General features: G+C 36.1%; 1 protein-coding gene across 2 annotated transcripts in view; it reads right to left on the bottom strand.

Annotated features, from left to right (window-relative positions):
* Positions 1 to 18,448, bottom strand: part of ATP2C1 (ATPase secretory pathway Ca2+ transporting 1) — a 167,345-nt gene that overhangs the window by 4,696 nt on the left and 144,201 nt on the right. The window contains exons 22-27 of one of the 2 annotated variants that reach the window (XM_073900231.1): positions 17,080 to 17,148; positions 16,108 to 16,224; positions 15,123 to 15,270; positions 14,513 to 14,608; positions 13,038 to 13,179; positions 10,897 to 10,991 (exon numbers count right to left, since the gene is read on the bottom strand). In XM_073900231.1, coding sequence (XP_073756332.1) covers positions 10,897 to 10,991; positions 13,038 to 13,179; positions 14,513 to 14,608; positions 15,123 to 15,270; positions 16,108 to 16,224; positions 17,080 to 17,148 — 667 coding nt within the window. Of the gene's footprint in view, positions 1 to 10,866; positions 10,992 to 13,037; positions 13,180 to 14,512; positions 14,609 to 15,122; positions 15,271 to 16,107; positions 16,225 to 17,079; positions 17,149 to 18,448 lie in introns of both variants that reach the window. The other variant, XM_025882304.2, reaches the window with a different exon arrangement.

Raw genomic sequence — 18,448 nt, forward strand, 5'->3', positions numbered from 1 at the left:
AAAATGGCAAAAGAGCAGATTGAATGCTACAATAAACAGCAGTCTCGAGGTGAGGACTGGTTAAAGCACAAGATTCTCAGATTTTGCTTTGAGCCTGGCTTTAAGAGACAGGGATGTAATTGAGATGAGATACAGGGGCAACTGTAACACCTCTACAGAAGAAGATTGTTATATATTCCATATTCTATTTGGAAAATTTGTTTCCTGTTTTTAATCAAGTCTTTAGGTCTTGCTCTTTCTGATTCAATTTTAGCTAAGGAAAGCCCACCTGAGGCTTTGCAAATGTAAGTCTTCAATTAGCAGTTTAAGTACCAAAGGGACTCTGGACAGTTTTTTTTTTTTTTTAAGATTTTATTTATTTATTCATGACAGAGAGAGAGAAGCAGAGGGAGAAGCAGGCTCCCAAGGAGCAGGGAGCCCGATGCGGGACTCGATCCCAGGACCCTGGGATCATGACCTGAGCCGAAGGCAGACACTTAACCATCTGAGCCACCCAGGCGCCCTGGACAGTTTTTTAAAATGAATAAATTGGAGCACCTGGGTGGCTCAGTCATCGGCTCAGGTCATGATCCTGAGGGCCTGGGATTGAGTCCCGCAACAGGCTCCCTGCTCAGCAGGGAGTCTACTTCTTTCTCTCTCTCTCTCTCTCTGTGCTCGAAATCTCGTTCTCTCTCGCTCTCACTCTCTCTCAAATAAATCTTTAAATAAAATGAATAAATTTTAGTAATAAAGCTAAAGAGAGAAAAACACTAATATAATCATACTCTAGTTGTGATAAAATTATACTTGAACTTCATTTGTACAACCCCTTTATGAGATAGCTAGACCTAGAAAGCTTAATGTATATATCCTGTAACTATAAATTCTAAAGGCTTTTCAATATGAGTGATCATGACAAAATTCAAATTAGTTTTAGTATTTAAGTTTAGATTCTAATTCAAATTAATTATGATTTTAGAAGATAAAGACTCTGGGATGCCTGGGTGGTAAGCATCTGCCTTCAGTTCAGGTCATAATCCCAGGGTCCTGGGATCGAGTCCTGCATCGGGCTCCCTGCTCAGTGGGGAGTCTGCTTCTCCCTCTGCCTCTGCCTGCAGCTCCCCCTGCTTGTGTGCTCGCTCTCACTCTCTCTGACAAAAACGTAAAAAAAAAAGATAATAGAATTATCTTTTCTTCTTTTGTGCATAAATGAATTAATGATGATGCCTCAGTTACCCTATCTGTAAAAAGGATCAAAAGAGTTCAAATTGTTAGAGACAAAACGACATGTACTTTTAAGTTACTTCACCCAGTGCCTGGCACTAGAAACATGTAAGGAATGCCAGCCATTATTGTTACATCCACACAAGAAGACCAAGAGCAAAGCAAGGGATCTGAGAAGGTGAGGGGGCTGAGCAGAAAGATCAAAGCACCGTGACATTAGTGGCTGCCAGAGCTAATGGCAGAAATTTTGCAGAGGCAAGGAGATCAACACTATCAAATATGGCTAACATGAGGACAAGAACGTGAAAACATTAAAGCAACTTCAGCAGAACTGTCCAGCTGAAGCCACACTAAAAGGAGAAGGGCCAAGAGAATGTGAATAGGCAGCCAAGCTCAACCTTAGAAAATAATGAAAAAAGACCAGAAGGAATTACCCATGTGGGTACTTGTGCCCCTCCTGCCCTTTTTTCTTGTTATCAAGGGATTTTCTGCATTGTTTTTAAAACCCAATTTGAAAGAGCACTGGGTATGTTTAAAAGGAAAAAATTAATGGCAGATATGACCACTTCCTATGAATTTCCTCTTCCTGCAACTGCCAGGGCTGTCTCCTGGCCTTACCCCATAATCCTAAGGAGGCCAAAGCGAGTTTTTCCCCTTAGTGGGCTTTCCAGAGTTCACTGGGTACCTCTCTCTAGCACATGTTATTTGGCTGGCTGGCACTCCGTGAACCCAGAGCAGCACCTGGAAAGCAGTCACCCCCAAGACGAGCAGAAACAATTTCACTTCCATAAATGGACAACACTCACTAGTACCTGACTCCAAACATAGTGACCTTGTATTTTTTAGTGAGGTGGATATAGTGTACTTAGTATATATTGCATTAACGTCTTATACATTGATGCATTTCATTCAAGACAGCTGGAAATGATTCTGCACCTTGTTAACAATTTGAAATTAAATACTTATTTTGGAAAGATGTATTAAAAAGATGCCTCCCCACTTTCAGCAACAGCTTTCTGAACCATATATGGTAAGCTGCTTTGGCATTTCTTTCCAGGTCTGAAATTTGCTAAAATTCAAGTTCATCCAACTATAAAAATTCTAAGGTGAGGACCTCATGCTGAGGAAGAACGTTTTTAAATTCAAAGGCATGACTGCCAGGCCATGTACCAGTCTGTTAAAATGGGAGAAACAGATGAATGTATTTCCAGCTTGTTTCACTGGATCTAGTTTTCAGGGAGAAAAATCAAATTGCACACAAACATGTTGCAATGCACATGCAATCACTTTTATTCCAAACTAGTTTTGGTAACATTTTAGATATCTGGTTAAAATAGCAAAATCTTTCAATATTTATATATTTGTGTGTATACATATGTGTACATGTATATGTACATACGTATACATGTATACATAATTTTCAATAATTTTCTCATTATGACTTTGGAGACACTTGGGAGATTTCTATGTACAATATAACTCATTGTCATCAGGATCAGGAAACACGTAGGAATGTTTTTGTTTTTAAAAAAAAAGCTCATCAGAATGTATCAACACTGGATTTTTGATCATTTATAAGACTGAATCACTTGTGAAAAAATTATGCCATCACGTGAGCTAGCATACAAGATTAGGAAAACTTTTCTGCTGTGTTTTTTTGATATAACTGGTGCTTTTTGGAGGATTAACTGAGGTGCTATTTCTTCTTGAAAAACTGCCATGTGTCTATCTGGGCATTATCTCCCCATATCTTCCTCTGATTCATGTGTGTTACGCATTATGGGAGAATGTATCAAAGGATGTTGACAGGGAAAACAGAAAGTTTACTTTGCATTATATCAATGCTTGCTAACACGGATACAGAATAAATTGTATTTCATGACAGAGGTGGGATTATGTAGATTAATCCAACTGTCAGAAGAACTTGCTCTGATGTGGAAACTTTTGAGTAAATACTTATAACATCACTCTGAAAAAATGGTGTTTGTAAATGTGCCATTGAGAACTCCTATAAATTATTGCTAAAATTACTATGGTCATACAGCATTTTTATGCCTTCATAAAATACTGGCAGGAACCCTCTGTCTTCAGATTTCCTATTCAGTCATTCATTTGCATAGAATGAGGTATAGTTGGGAAGTTGGGGATCTAGGGGTTCTGTTGTGGATATGTTAGAAATACCTTTTAGGCGCTTAAGTGAAAACGTCTGCTGGGCAGCTGGATATATGTCTAAAGCCTAGGTTAAAGTCTTTGGGTGTTGAGATTATAAAGTGTTTTCCTCTTCCTCTATTTAAAAACCTCTCCAATGAGTATTTTATATTATTTTATGATCAGAGAGAGGTAGTAATTGATGCCTCTAGGAAGGATGGCATCAAGAGGACAAGCTTCTGATGTTCCCGTCTTGTCCCAAGAAACTCTGAAAAATAAGAGGTAAAAATGATGGGTAGGGGAGACTTTGTTGTTGAAATCCGAGAATGGTGACATCCATAAGCCCGAGTTTCCAATCACAATGTACTGTAGCCCCTCAAGCTCTCAGATGTATGCAAACTGATTTTTTTAAAAGATTTTATTTATTTGAGAGAGTGAGTGAGAGCAAGTGCGCGTGGAGGGAGGGGCAGAGGAAAAGAGAGAGAGGAAGAGAAAGAGAATCTCAAGCAGACTCTGCACTGAGCATGGAGCCTGACACGGGGCTCAATCTCACAACCCTGAGATCATGACCTAAGCCAACCCAAGAGTGGACACTCAACCTACTGAGCCACATGGGCACCCCACGAACTGTTTTTTAAAAGACAAACTAAAGAAACTGACCTTATTATAATAATAACCATAATTTATTCACAAAGTGATAAGTCTGACAGCCAAGGGTGGACTGTCAGAGGAATCTAAGAAATATTATCATAATTTTACCTTAGAAATATGATAAATACTATGTAAATGTATTTTGGTTTGGAAGATTCTGTTCTGAGAAAATACAAGAGTGCATTTTCCCCTAAGACTGTGCTGATAGGATATTTTGGTTTCTACTATTGCTAAACTTTGTCTTCCTTAAGCAGGATAATATAAAAAAAGCCTACTCAAATTAAGCTTGTTTCTGTTAGGAAGAAACAACCAATGAGAGGGAAGCCCCCACTTCTCTTGTGCATATGATGAGGAGCACAACTCAGATGGGACAACAGATCAGAACATTCTATCCATTCATTATAAGAACAAGGAGCCCTGGTGATGAGCTGGGACTGATTAACAGCTGGTATGTCCTCCCTGTTGATGATGATGTTCTGAGAACTAAGACTCTGACTTCCTCCATATAGGAGCCTTAGTGGAGACTTAGAAGGGTCACTGACATTAAATCTGGTATCAAGTTCATCCATCTCAGATAACATCTTGTTAGGAGATTGGAAGGTAGAGAAAATTGATGCCACTTCCTTTCTAGACTACTGAATCCAGTGCATAGGCCTATTTTCCTCTTTTTGAGTATTTATATGACTAGGCAACCTTTATTCTGTAAAAGGCCAGAGAGTAAATAGGTTAGTGAGCCATATGGTCTCTGTTACAACTATTCACTTCTGTTGTAGCATGAAGCAGTGATAAATAATACATAAATGAATGTACATAACTGTGTTCCAATACTACTTTATTTACAAATCCAGCAGCAGACTGATTTCGTTTGTTAACCCCAAAACTAAGTCAACAGCCCTTGTGGGTGACTTAGGGAAGTATTAAACTGTTCCACTAATTTGCAACACATCTACCTAATTAATGGGCCATCCAGACCTCCATATATAGAGTCATAAATTCTAATGCAATCCTATTGTATAACCATATTGATGAATATGAGAAACACGAAAACATATTCATTTGTAACTCCCTAAAACTGATTTATTAATGCTTAAATGTAAAGTCTGTCATGTCTTTCCTATCAAGCAAACATTGTTTACAATTATCTATTTGGTTGGGGCCTGCTATAAATGGCTCCAAGGAGAGTATTTTGGAAGACACACATAAGTTGTTTCATATTATACTTTTTCTGAGGCAGATGTGATAAAAAAAGAGCACATGGTCAAGGCATTTCAGTATTTTCTTTATGACCATAAGATGGCACCAAATTGTTACTCCTCAACTAGCAAGCACTCTAGCATACTTATCATAAGGAAGGCCTTAATAGAAAATGGTTTTTAATACAGTTGGGTGGATAAGTATTTAAAAAAAAAAAAAAAGAGGGAGAGCTGTATTAAAAAACACATTTTGTTTAGAGTTCTAAAGCTGGAAATACTCAGAACCCAGAACGGACCTCTAGGTTCATGGCAGAACCATTTGCCCACTCAGCACAATGTACTTTGTTAAGACTGTGAGATACAGATTCTACTCAGAGGATTACTAAGTAGAACAATGCAATTATTGCTAAACAAATAATGTTGATGGGGCAATCATGATTTAGATAGGAAAGGCGATTCTGCCAGGCCTAACAGCCATGGGACCAGCACAGAAATGTGGGCCTTTGCCCAGGATATTTGTCAATTTGGTTACACTTCAACAAAAAGAGAAAGGAATGGCAAAGTCGAGTGTGTACCGTGATCTACCTGTACACGAAACAGTGTCTAAATAGGGCAGCTGTACAAATGCAGGCAATTGCCACACTCACGAGTGTACACAGGAACAATAGCAGATTTAGATTAGAAAAGAATTTACAAAGATCAAAACTAATGGCTCAAAGATTTTTCACTTTCCTCCCCAAATTTCACCACTTAAACTTATTTTGAATGAAAGGTAATATCAAATTTCTGTCTAGATTAATCAATGTAGTGGCTTGGACTTAAATTTCTAATGCTTTCTAAAAAAAAAAAAAAAAAATCCCACAATTTTATGCCCAAACTTATGAATGGGTTTATTCTTAATAGTATTTACAAGAAACTGTACCCCACCCACACACACACACACAAACACACACACCCCTGTACAGTAATCTGGAAAGGCCATGCTTGTTGGCTCTTCAGCTGGGTTTTGAAGAACAAGTAAAAATTCTAATTCTTAAAATTGAGGCAGAGGAAAAAGGTTTTCAAGTTGAAGACATACTATCCAATTGTGTAGAACACTGTGTGGGATACAAGGCTAGAAAGATCCAAGGAAGAATTACGACTAAAATGGAAAAGAAAAAAAACAAAACATTGCTTTCTGATTCCCTGCCATAAATCTCTCAGAGCAAGCAGCTACTTTCTAGCCTTAATGCCATTCACTAAGTACATTTCCACACACAGCAAACTTCAGTCTAAGCCATGCATTTCTTTGCCTATATTCTCTCACCTCTTAAAGAGAGCGTCTTACTGCAAATATCAAAAAGATGCACTCCCAATAATTCAGATCAGTGCCTTCCAGTTAGTAATCTTAATTAACAGATTCATTCTGAAAGCTCTGTAACAGAGGCAGCTGAAATGTTCCTCTTTTCCCGTTGCATTTTGAATTTGTTTGCTGAATCTTACATTACTATACTAAAAAAACTACTTCCAAAAAATTTTATTCTGTCAAAGCCAAGTTTATATTCATTTACTGCTTTATTTTTAGCAAAAGAATATAGATAATGCCTGTAACAAGAACTTATTTTCCTACATTATACTTTGTCAGCCATGGCTTTAAATCGTATTGTGCTAAAATCTCATCTAACATGTCCACTGGGAAATTTCAAGGACACCACAAACTTAAATTCCAAATTGACCTGTGTCCCATTAAAGCCTGCTCAGCTTCGGTAATTCTCCCAACAGCTCTAGTATCCAAGCCAGAAAGCCCAAAACAGGGAATTTCCACATGTTTCTTTTCTCCCATCTGATCATGTCAATACTATCTCTTAGAAGACAGATATGCCATGCCTTTCTTTCCATACTGACTGCCACAGCTCAGTTAGTCCCTCTACCACTTAATCTTTTACAATTCTCTTCATCAGTCTTATTTTGTCTTTACAATCCACCCTTCATGCTTCCATTAATGTATTACAAGACAAAAATCCAAACTCGTATCACACTCCTGAAATCTTCCAGTATGCCACCAATCAAATGTCTTTACCTTCACCACTAGGCTCCTTCCTATCTGTCAAACCCCTCACATTATATACTTCCTGCCTTAACTGCCCCCAAACTCCTTGTGGTTTTCACCTGTTCCTTCCAGCCCTCCACCAACACCTCTGTAGAGGCTGTGCAATTGGTTGCAATATTCTGCTGTTTCTAGGCTGGAGAGTCCTAACTTAAGGTTTGATTCAGATGCTACTATTTCTAGGAAATTTCTTTGACAACCTCCTCCTATGAAGTTGTTTCTCTCCTTAGCTACGATAACATTTGGGGCAGCATTTACCACTGTGCCAAATGTATTTCATATTGGTCTCCAGGGTTAAGATGGAGAACTCCCCAAAGGCAAGATACTACCTCTTACTGCTTTATACATCTAAATCTACAACAATAATTTGCAGTCTATTCTATCTACATTAATATCAAGGACTGGTTAACCATTACCCATTATCAATAATAACCAACTCTGAAAACCAAAACCAAAAAAAACGTTGTCTAACAAGAATTAATAGTCATACCAAATTCTAACTGAGCTCAAGGAAGCTTAATTATGGGATAATCTGATTGTTCAGTCACATACCAGTTGGAGTATTTACCCACACATTTCAGTACACAAATCAGCTGTTTGGACTGTAGCTTAGTCTAAAAAGGCATTTCAAAGATTTCCAAATGCCAGTGTCAAGGGAAACTTTCAGTAAAATGTGTGCTGGATTCATCTTAATGTATGTGTATTTTTAAAATAAGTGTACAAAGACCACTACTAACTTTCATGAAATAGCTTGTTAACAGTTCTATGCCCTGCTAACCTTGTCCATGAGCTCTTGAAGGGCAGGGATGCCATCACCTTTTTATTCCTAGCTAACTCCAGGTACTAAGTAAAAGTTTACTGAAATGACAATTCACGCACCTAAGTTTTTGCTTGAGTCACATGCAATGTACATGAACTGCCAAGTGACAAAGGCAGAAAGCAAGGTAAAGTTAATTAAGGTTCTTGGATATGACATTGTTTGCCAATAATTCTTTTCACTGAAAAACTATTTTGAGTATGGCCAATACTCACTTTTGTCCTATATAACAGCGATGGAAACTTAAAGTGATTTCAGAAAGACTACGAACGTGAAAGATGTACCTTGCGTGGGTATAAAAGGTAAAAAATGTGTTTCAGCGTTCTGAGTGTGGTTGCTGCTATGAGATGAAGCCTGTATCCTGAAGGGGAGGTGTTTCAGGTTGTCTGGTTTCACTTTGTTTCATCTTTGGGTCATGCTATGCCCAGTACAAATGTGAGAGAACATGCTAAGCCTTGTTTCTTTGCAGCTGGGTATTATCTACCTAGGTGAATTATTTCAAGTTCCTTTCTTTTCTTCCCAGATGTTTAATCACTTTGTGACCAAATAACTTCAGGAGGTAGGCTAACAGGGAAAAATCAAACAAGTTAGTATTATTAAGGACTCTAGCAAGTCCTAGGGCTAGGGAGTGGGGTAAAAATTTAAAATTTAGATACTAGCATATTTAAATTATCTATACTAATTTGGATGATATACTATGGAAGATATATATACAAATATTCTGATTTGTTGTTATACTACAGAAAACTGAAACCTGGGTATAGTATATCTGTACTGTATGTACGTGTCACTTCTTTTTAAATCACAGATTCTATGCACTTTGAGTACTGCCTAATTTCTGTATCTTCTACATCCATAAGATTTTAATGTTAATGGTCCCAACTGGAAGGTCATTAACTTATGAAAAGAAATCATTTTTTCTTTTGGTTCAAAAACCAAATCAAAGGATAGGCACATTTATTTCATACGAGTCAAACTCTGAACCTAAAATGGAAAGCAAAAGATTGATGCACTTAATAACATATTTCAAGTCTTTGTAACAGAGAAAAAAAAATCATACAAAATTTAGGTATGAGACATCACGTCATTAAAGATAAAGTTGACTAGACAACGGTTTCTAAGTTCTAATAAGAAAAATGTACATTTGACTATTAAGCCTTAAAGGGTAAAGCAGAATAAATTTCAGACATCTCAGCTCCTTATACTCAACTGTTTCAATTACAAGGACTCAAAGAATAGATATTTTCCCTATCATTAATAACAATATTTCAGTGTTAACACTGGCAGGTTAATATTGGTGATAAAAACTAGAGAGTGGTTTATGCTGACAGTTTAAAAAATGGTGAATAATTATAAAATACAAAACTCATGAATTTCAAGAAGAATAAAACATATAAGAATTTGAAACCCATTTCTGTTTCAGAGAGAAATATTCAATAGGAAAATGGATTTCTAATTTTGAATTTCTGGCCCAAATTTGCCACAACACACTAAAAAAAAAATTACCTACACCTCACCAAGCTATTATAAAAACTGATGGGACTCTGAGAGTAAACCCAACTATTTCTCTTAGCATGCCCAGTGCAACAGAAGGCAGAGAACAAATGGTGGAAGTCTGAAGGTATATGCTCAGGGTAGTGCTGCAATCTAAGCCAAAGAAGCTGCAGATACTCAAAGAGAAAGGCCAGCACAGAGTCTTCCCGTATACCCTGGTTCATAAACCATCTATTTGAGTTTGGGGCTTTTTTATTAAGTATAGTATTCTATACTTCCGAAGAAAGATACCTAAAAATATACACAGAAAGACATTAAGAAGAATAAAATTCAGTTATTCAGGTGAGGACTGGATTTATATTTAAGGGATGACAAAATGATACTTGACAAAGTATATATTTATATTTAACTCAAAAAGAGGCATTAACATGTTCATATAATCTGTTATAAATTTCAGCCCAATCACTCTTAAATACTTTTGTTTCTATGGCTAACTGGTAATTACAGACAAGGCTACTCTACCTAGAATGCCACTTGATAACCCTGTATTAATTTTGCTAGACCAAAGACTCATAACTTAAAAAAAAAAAAAAAGCAACCATTTACATTTACTAAGAAAAGCAAACATTTACTTCAAATTGCAGTATAGGCTTTTCAATCACAAAAAGAAAGAAAAGAACAGTGATCTGACAGTGGTCACATCCTGTGCAAAAAACTTGATACAAAAACAGTAACACAAGGTGTCTGAGCTGCTTACATTGCAGGAAAAAGGAAATACAGTAGCTGAAATATGGCACTCCTGGGAATCAACTTCTAAACCAATAGAATGCCTTTGAAATGATTGAATTTGTGTATTAGTAAGAAAGCCCCACCACCATAAATAGTACAATATTTAAAAATTAAAAAAAATTAATATCTATCTAAGATAGATAGTGTATTTGTATTGTTAGACCTCTTTAAGTGCAGAAGGTGGTTCAGGTTTTGCGTTTTTTTTTTTTTTTAATTAAGTAACTGCCCATATGCTTTATAAAGTTCCACTCAATTTCAAAAGCCAATTTAAATCAAGAAATATGTTATCAAAGTTGCATAATTTCATTTGGGACTGCCAGCAGGTTAAAGTCTCAAATCAAGTCTTTAACATAACACTCATTTTTTAGTCAATGAAAAGTTTAAAAGTTCTCAAATCTTCATTATCCTCTTGAACTTGCCCTTCTAAATGATCCTCAGACTGCAATTCCTAGTTTGCAAATAAAAGAATGCAATATGCATCATACTTCAAGAAAAGACGACGATGTCGAACTAACATGCTTCTGGATCTTTTCCCTGCTCCTCTCAACCTTCTTTATAATTTCCGCTACTATGCACACTGAGGAGGTGAGACCCACAAGAAACAGCAGATCTGCAAGAAAAAATAAGTTGCATTTTACAATTCTTTGAAACAGATGCAAAGCTTAAAGCTTACATTTTTCTACCATCTTTTTGGTTTTTTTTTAGATTTTATTTATTTATTTTTTTTGACAGAGAGAGACACAGCAAGAGAGGGAACACAAGCAGTGGGAGTGGGAGAGGGAGAAGCAGGCTTCCTGCTGAGCAGGGAGCCCGATGTCGGGCTTGATCCCAGGACCCTGGGACCATGACCTGAGCTGAAGGCAGACGCTTAACGACTGAGCCACCCTGGTGCATTTTCCTAGCATCTTAACAGGGCTTTTAAAATACTGTTTTACAACCATTCCAGGAGGTACATAAAATCAGCCTCAGTTTAAAAAATGAGGAAAGTTAAGGGCAACTCTCTTGGGTTCCCTCCCTCTTCGGGAGCTTTATACTATGGCTCAATAAATTTTGCTTTGCTGCCCACTCAAAAAAAAAAAAAAAAAAAAGAGGGAAGTAAGGCTCAAAAATGACTTATTTGAAGTCATACAGCTAGAAAAGGCAGCTGCCAGAGAACTAGAACCCAAGTGCTCTGACTACTCTCCCTGAACCATAACCTCATAACCATAATTATTAACAGCAACACAAGCAAGAGTTTTCTATTTAATAGATCACACAGTCTTTTTAATTTTAATTTGATTGAAAACTGCCTATTTAAAGATTATTTAGCAATTTCTATCTATTCCATTCGAGAGCCTAGAAGAACTCATCATTTAAAGACCATGTCTTTGGGCACCTGGCTGGCTCAGTCATTAAGTGTCTGCCTTCAGCTCAGATCAATGATCCCAGGGTCCTGGGATCGAGCCCCGCATCGGGCTCCCTGCTCCGCGGGGAGCCTGCTTCTTCCTCTCCCACTCCCCCTGCTTGTGTTCCCTCTCTGGCTGTATCTCTCTCTGTCAAATAAATAAATAAAATCTTTAAAAAATAAATAAACAAAATAAAGACCATGTCTTTGGGGCACCTGGGTGGCTCAGTCAGTTAAGCGTCCAACTCTTGGTTTAGGCTCAGGTTCTGATCTCATGGGTCGTGAGATCAAGCCCCATGTCGGGCTCCGTGCTCCATGGGAGTCTGCTTGGATATTCTCTCCCTTTGCCCCTTCCCCCACTTGTGTGCATGCATGCTCTCTCTCAAATAAATAAAACCTTTCCTTAAAATTTAAAAATAAATAAAGACCATGTCTTTACAATAGTATCCACACTATCTCATTCTTATTCATTGCTTGAAAAATTGCAGCTGTCTCCTTAAGACCCCACTTTTTAAAAAGAGGAACAAGTGTAAATATGAAATTAAAAAACTGAAATTAAACTATTTCAACTTTAAAGTAAATTGTAACTCGCAGCATAAAATACAGTGAGGCTGTATAACTTATTTTCATAAATACCCCAATTAACTTAAAAACACAAGAATTAAAAGTAGCATTGCCACAAAATACATCAGTCCTCACCCTTACACAGGAAGATTAATTTTTAAATGTATCATAATACATTTAATACATAGTATGTGAAAGAATAATGTCTATCTTCCATATAATCTTAATGTATTTTCTGCTTTTAGGGTGAGGCTGTTATTTTGTAAAATAAGAATGCACAAATTAGCAAGTAAAAATAGTAAAATATTAGTTTACTGAAATTGTAATTTTAAAGAAGAGCAACCTGGTTTTCAGTGAGCTTAAATCTAGTTTTTTCTTCATATAAGATTGAAAAGTTATAAACTATAATTACTCTATAACAAGTTTTCATTTGCTATAGTTTAGAATCAGCAACTACAATTTGACAGCTATAACCAAGAAAAAAAAATTGCAAGAAAAAAAATTACAAAAAAATTTTAAAGCCTAGCGTTAAGCAAGTGACCACCCCCACAAACTTCTCGAAATGAAAAAACAGAACACACTCCTTTTTCAAATCAACTCACTTTTTTATCTCTTTTTAAAAGGAAATTTTTAGTCCAACAAATGCATTAGAAAATACAATAATTCATCTAAAATATATAAATTATAAAAAGATAACATTTTCTTTACCCAGTATACTCAGGCTCTCGGTCTGAAAAACTTTCTGAAGTGGAGGAAAGTAAATAACTAATAACTGTCCCATGATGGATCCAAGAACTGCGTAGCAAAACATTTTATTACTGCAGAGTCCAATCTCAAATACAGACTTGGTCTGTTGGCAGAGCAAAGAGTTCAATTATTATTCCTTGGTCACTGAAACAGCTTCTTTATTATCATAGTCATCTCCAATTTTTAATAAACTGGACTGAACACCATAATGGCAATACCATGAAATCTCTTAACGGTTTAACTATTATTTTGGAATAATTCATGGAATAAAGGTACAATTTAAGGCAGCTTCTCTTTTTTTTTTTATTTTTTGACAGAGAGAGAGACAGCGAGAGAGGGAACACAAGCAGGGGGAGTGGGAGAGGGAGAAGCAAGCTTCCCGTGGAGCAGGGAGCCTGATGCAGGGCTCGATCCCAGGACCCTGGGATCATGACCTGAGCCGAAGGCAGACGCTTAATGACTGAGCCACCAAGGCACCCCTAAAGCAGCTTCTCTTTATTAAGAAAGCTTTCTCTACAAGAGTGATGCTACAATAACAACATCAACAAGAGACCACAGAAAGAAAAGAAACTTTAGCATTTCAAAACATCAGAAACTTCATTTGTATGATTATTTTGCTAAATCATTTCTATCCATTAAGTTAGATAATCTAAAAGCCTTTCTTAAAAAATAGACCTAGTTATGTGTACTAAAAATGTAAAATTGCCTTTCATAAAACAAAAAATGAATATTGCAGGCTCTCCAAAACTTAGTCTAAATTAATGACAATTCATTGACTTGGAAAGTTCCAGCATGCTAAATGGTAACAGATATAATTGAGGATTTATAAGGTGCTCTAGAATTGAAATGAAGAGTCAGGCCTCAAAATGGAACTAGTTTTCAAGAACAATTATGCTCTGAAAAAGCTGTACTAGGTTCTAGCCCACAGCCCATTAATTTTCTATGAAAACACTTCAATCAAGAAAAGGCAATCATACCTTAAGATACAACATGGGAAGAAAAGCAAATTTAAAATGTCCTAAGCTCTGACACACTGACAGAAGTAATCAGAAACCATTAATATGCATAAAATTGTTCTTGTACTTCTAACAATACTTTCTTCTAAAATGAGACTAATACCAACTTAACAGAACCCATTTGTCCAATACTCTCAGATAATATTAACTTGAACCTATCTTAAAGCTACAGATGTAAGAGAATGGAAAGAAGAAAGACCAGGCGATGACACCTGTGATTTATTGGATCTTCTGGTCAAAGGTAAGGCTATTTGCCCTTATGACATGTTTGTAGGTACATGTTTATAGGGAAGGCTGTATCTGGGGCTATAATCTGTGATGACAAAATCAAGCAAAGCTAAAATCCCACAATCCTTGCCTACTTACAATCAGAGAGAACTCTATCAATTGAATCAGTCAGCCAAGATCACCTAAGCATACCTGGGATCTGGAACTTAGTGCATTGAACATATCGAAAAACACAAAGCATGTGAAGGTCATTGTCGTGTCTCGAGGTGTTATCACATTGTCTCGTAGCTATCAAGAAGAAAAATGATTATCAGTGGCTGAATTTAATGAACAAATACTGCATGCTTGTAAAAGGTTAGTATTTTCTTTGCTTTAGAATAAAACAGCTTTAGCTTAAGACATAAAACATATAAGCTACGTAAATTTCCTATACACCATTTAAGTAAGTCACTAATGAATAGCTATAATCTAAATAAAGTAGTCTTCTCACACACCATATATTGGATATTAAAACAACTTTCTTTTCTGATGAAATAAAGTAGCAATAGACTCAGATTTTCTAATTACTCCCCAAATATTAATATATTAATTGTTATTGTACTGATATCTTTGCAGATTTAAACTACTAATAAATGAATCAGCAATTCTTTTAACCCATAAAGACTGAAATCAAACTATTTTTAAATGTTTTTTTATATTTTCCAACAAGGTCTCCTAACTTTCCAAGCTTCCATGTAACACACCAAAATAACTGAGTCATACAGAATGCATGCTATTAAGGCAGCTTATCCAGTGACTATACCTCCCGCCAGAAGACAAACAAAGTCCCACAAACAATGATTATTGACGAAACAAGTATTTTAAGTATCAGGTTTTTGGTCAAAATGCTGTCCTTCCAGTTGCGTGGAGGTTTACGAATGACATCTTTATCCACTGGCTCTACTCCAAGGCTTCAAAACAAATAGAAAAGTGAATCACTTTAAAGTTTTAAGGTTTGGATTTTTACTTTTACAATCTCATTAACCTCAATTATCCAGGAAATTAAATGCTTTCTTATGGAAACAAAATGCTGAATCCTAAAGAAAAGATTGGCTATAAATACTCGAAAATAACCATGGATTTTATCACCCTACTCTATTTTACTCCTATTTGGCATAGTTTGATGGGAGATTGATGGTCAAATTGAAAAAAATTGTCCAATTTCATTTACATGTAAGTTTACTTATTTCAAATATGGCCTGAAATAGTAACCTACTGAGTAAACTCTGAAATACCTTTCATGCAAGGAGGTTTTGACTAGGATGATTTGTTATAATGGCCATTGACATGTATCACTCAATTACTCTTTCTGCTGGAAAGCAACATCTATGGCCCATTACAGAAGAAAATACTTAGATACTTAGATCCTCCAATACTTTCCCAAAGTCTCTAAAATTGACAACAGAACCCAAATAATAAAACTAAACTCAGGATTTCTCCATTACATCCCATTCTTAGAGACAAAAGCTTATTTCCTAAGGACAGGGACTGCACCTATTCATTCCCTCATCTGTTCTCAACTTACAAATGGGCATCTAACATAATGTAAAAGCTTAAGATCTGTGACACGTGAACAAACACCCAAAGAGCATAAATGATAAAAGCACCCATCACACAATTTATAACAAACATGTTGCTGCATGAATAGATTTCCAGTGCTATCCATGAATGAAATCATAAGACTTAATCATCAAAATATCACAACTTCTTTGTCCTTCTACTAGTTTATGGATAAAAAAAACTCTTACCTCTGAGCTGGAGGTCCATCCATAATTATATTGATCCACAAAATCTGCATGGCATTGAGAGGATTAGGAAAGTTCATTAATGTAGCCAATGAGATTAAAGTTAATGCTGCTATACTCCTGTTGAAAAAAAGATAATGCATCTTTTATATAATTTTTACTACTTTTATATAATATAATTCTTACTACTTTTATGATATCTCTTCTTTAGCATTTGAAAATCTCATTTTACTACTGTGCTTTTAAAGGAAGTCTGTATTTATGAGTATCCTATGCTTCATTTGTGTGAAAATTTTGAAGCTAAAAGTTAAACTTTATAATCCGTAGCATTTAAATAAAGGATTTCAAGATGTTTAGATAACAACAAACAGAGGAAGGTTTTAAAAATTGAGTTCAGAATAGCTGTTACTACATAACAGTTAACAGTTTCAACAGTATTTTGGCAAATGTTTTTTGACTACAGAAAAGCCTTTCTACTTTTGGAAAAAGACACCAAGGAAACATACTAAGATCTGACACTCCTTCCTTAGTTATTTCTGGAGCTAGTAAATAAACCACAAACATTTATATATTTTGATGATGATATAGACATCATCTCTTTATCATGCCATTTTTAATTTTAGGATAGAATTAATTTTCATTATGGAAAACTAACATATGAACAACATTCAGAAACAGAGCTCAGGGGCGCCTGGGTGGCTCAGATGGTTAAGCATCTGCTTTCGGCTTAGGTCATGATCCCAGGGTCCTGGGATCGAGTCCCGCATCGGGCTCCCTGCTCCTTGGGAGCCTGCTTCTCCCTCTGCTTCTCTCTCTCTCTCTCTCTCTCTCTGTCTCTCATGAATAAATATATAAAAAATCTTAAAAAAAAAAAAAAGAAATAGAGCTCAGAAGCTTCTAAGCATTCTGCTTGAATTCTATTTCTCATATAATTTATCTGTAAAACCCATGGTGACAAACTTCTTACAAACTTACGTGCTCAGTTGAAATCTAACAAAATTTTTAATGTTATTATAAATCCCTTTACCCTCTTCAATTGCAGACCTGAAATTTAAAAAAAGATTAAATGAGAAATATTATCACACAAAAATAAAGATCCATCTATCCTATAACACTGTAGAGCTAATTCTGAAAACAAATTTCCAACTGATATAACATACATCACTAAAAGAATCTATTATTTACTTCACATAATTAAGATTAGAAAAAAATACAAAAACATTATTCTGGTATGTAATGAAAGTCAAGCCTGTGAAGCTCTATCTGAACTAATTTCATTACACTATCTTAAAGATATTTCAACGTTAAAATCATACATTGTCTTTCTACACAAGAGATAATACTACACATTTATAATACTAAAATAATGATCTTCTTTACCCCTCCAATTTTCTTTTTCTAAAAGGTACAAAATGCATGCATGGTAAGGGGTTAAATTAATGTATGTCAGGAATTAAATGGTAGTAAGATATATAAGAATTCTAGAGTTTAAGCTATCTATTGCTTAACACTACAATCAGATATATGCTGTAGCAGAATTACATAAAGAATATGGTTTACAAAAATTCATTTAAATTCTCATTTGGGGGACCTGAGTGGCTCAGTCAGTTTTGCATCTGCCATCAGCTCAGGTCATGATCCCAGAGTCCTGGGATCGAGTCCGGGGGCAGGCTCCTTGCTCAGCAGGGAGTTTGCTTCTCCCCCTCCCTCTGCCCCTCCCTGCTGCTCATGCTCTCTCTCTCTCTCTCTCTCGCTCTCTCAAACAAAATCTTTAAAAAAAATAAACATAAAAATAAATTCTCATCTGGTTGAATCTAGAAAATATGTGTTTTTTAAACAACTTCCCCTTTCTTTCAAGATTTCTATATAATTCTAAAAATGGAAAGAAAAAAACTTATATGCCTACAAGACCACGGCAATTCTGAGTCCTGAGCTCCCACATGCTCCACTTTAGGCCACCATGGGTTAATGAAGTATGCCAGGCATGTAATCAGCATGAGTCACTGAACTGAGGAAGACCCAGGTTATCGGACACGTGCCTATCAAATAACACGATTCAAGTGACCCCCCCGCACCTGAACATTGTGCTACTGACATGACCAGGTATCACAGAAGAATCTTACATCAATGAGAAAGTGGCGGAAGGAGACAAAGCTATTTAAACTTAGTAGCTTGTATCACTGACAGCATGGACAATTACAGACATAAGGAAATACATAGTATGGATGGAAACTTGATTATTTTTACACTTATTGTAAGGCCATGCACACGCACATTTCTGATAGCCTGAGTTCAACCAGAATAAAGGCCCATGAAGGTTTACTGCTGTACCACTCCGCTGGTG

This window comes from Callorhinus ursinus, unplaced genomic scaffold, assembly GCF_003265705.2.
Source record: "Callorhinus ursinus isolate GAN/ISIS: 27379988/994484 unplaced genomic scaffold, GSC_fseal_2.0 scaffold1, whole genome shotgun sequence".
In the NCBI taxonomy this organism is placed as follows: domain Eukaryota; kingdom Metazoa; phylum Chordata; class Mammalia; order Carnivora; family Otariidae; genus Callorhinus; species Callorhinus ursinus.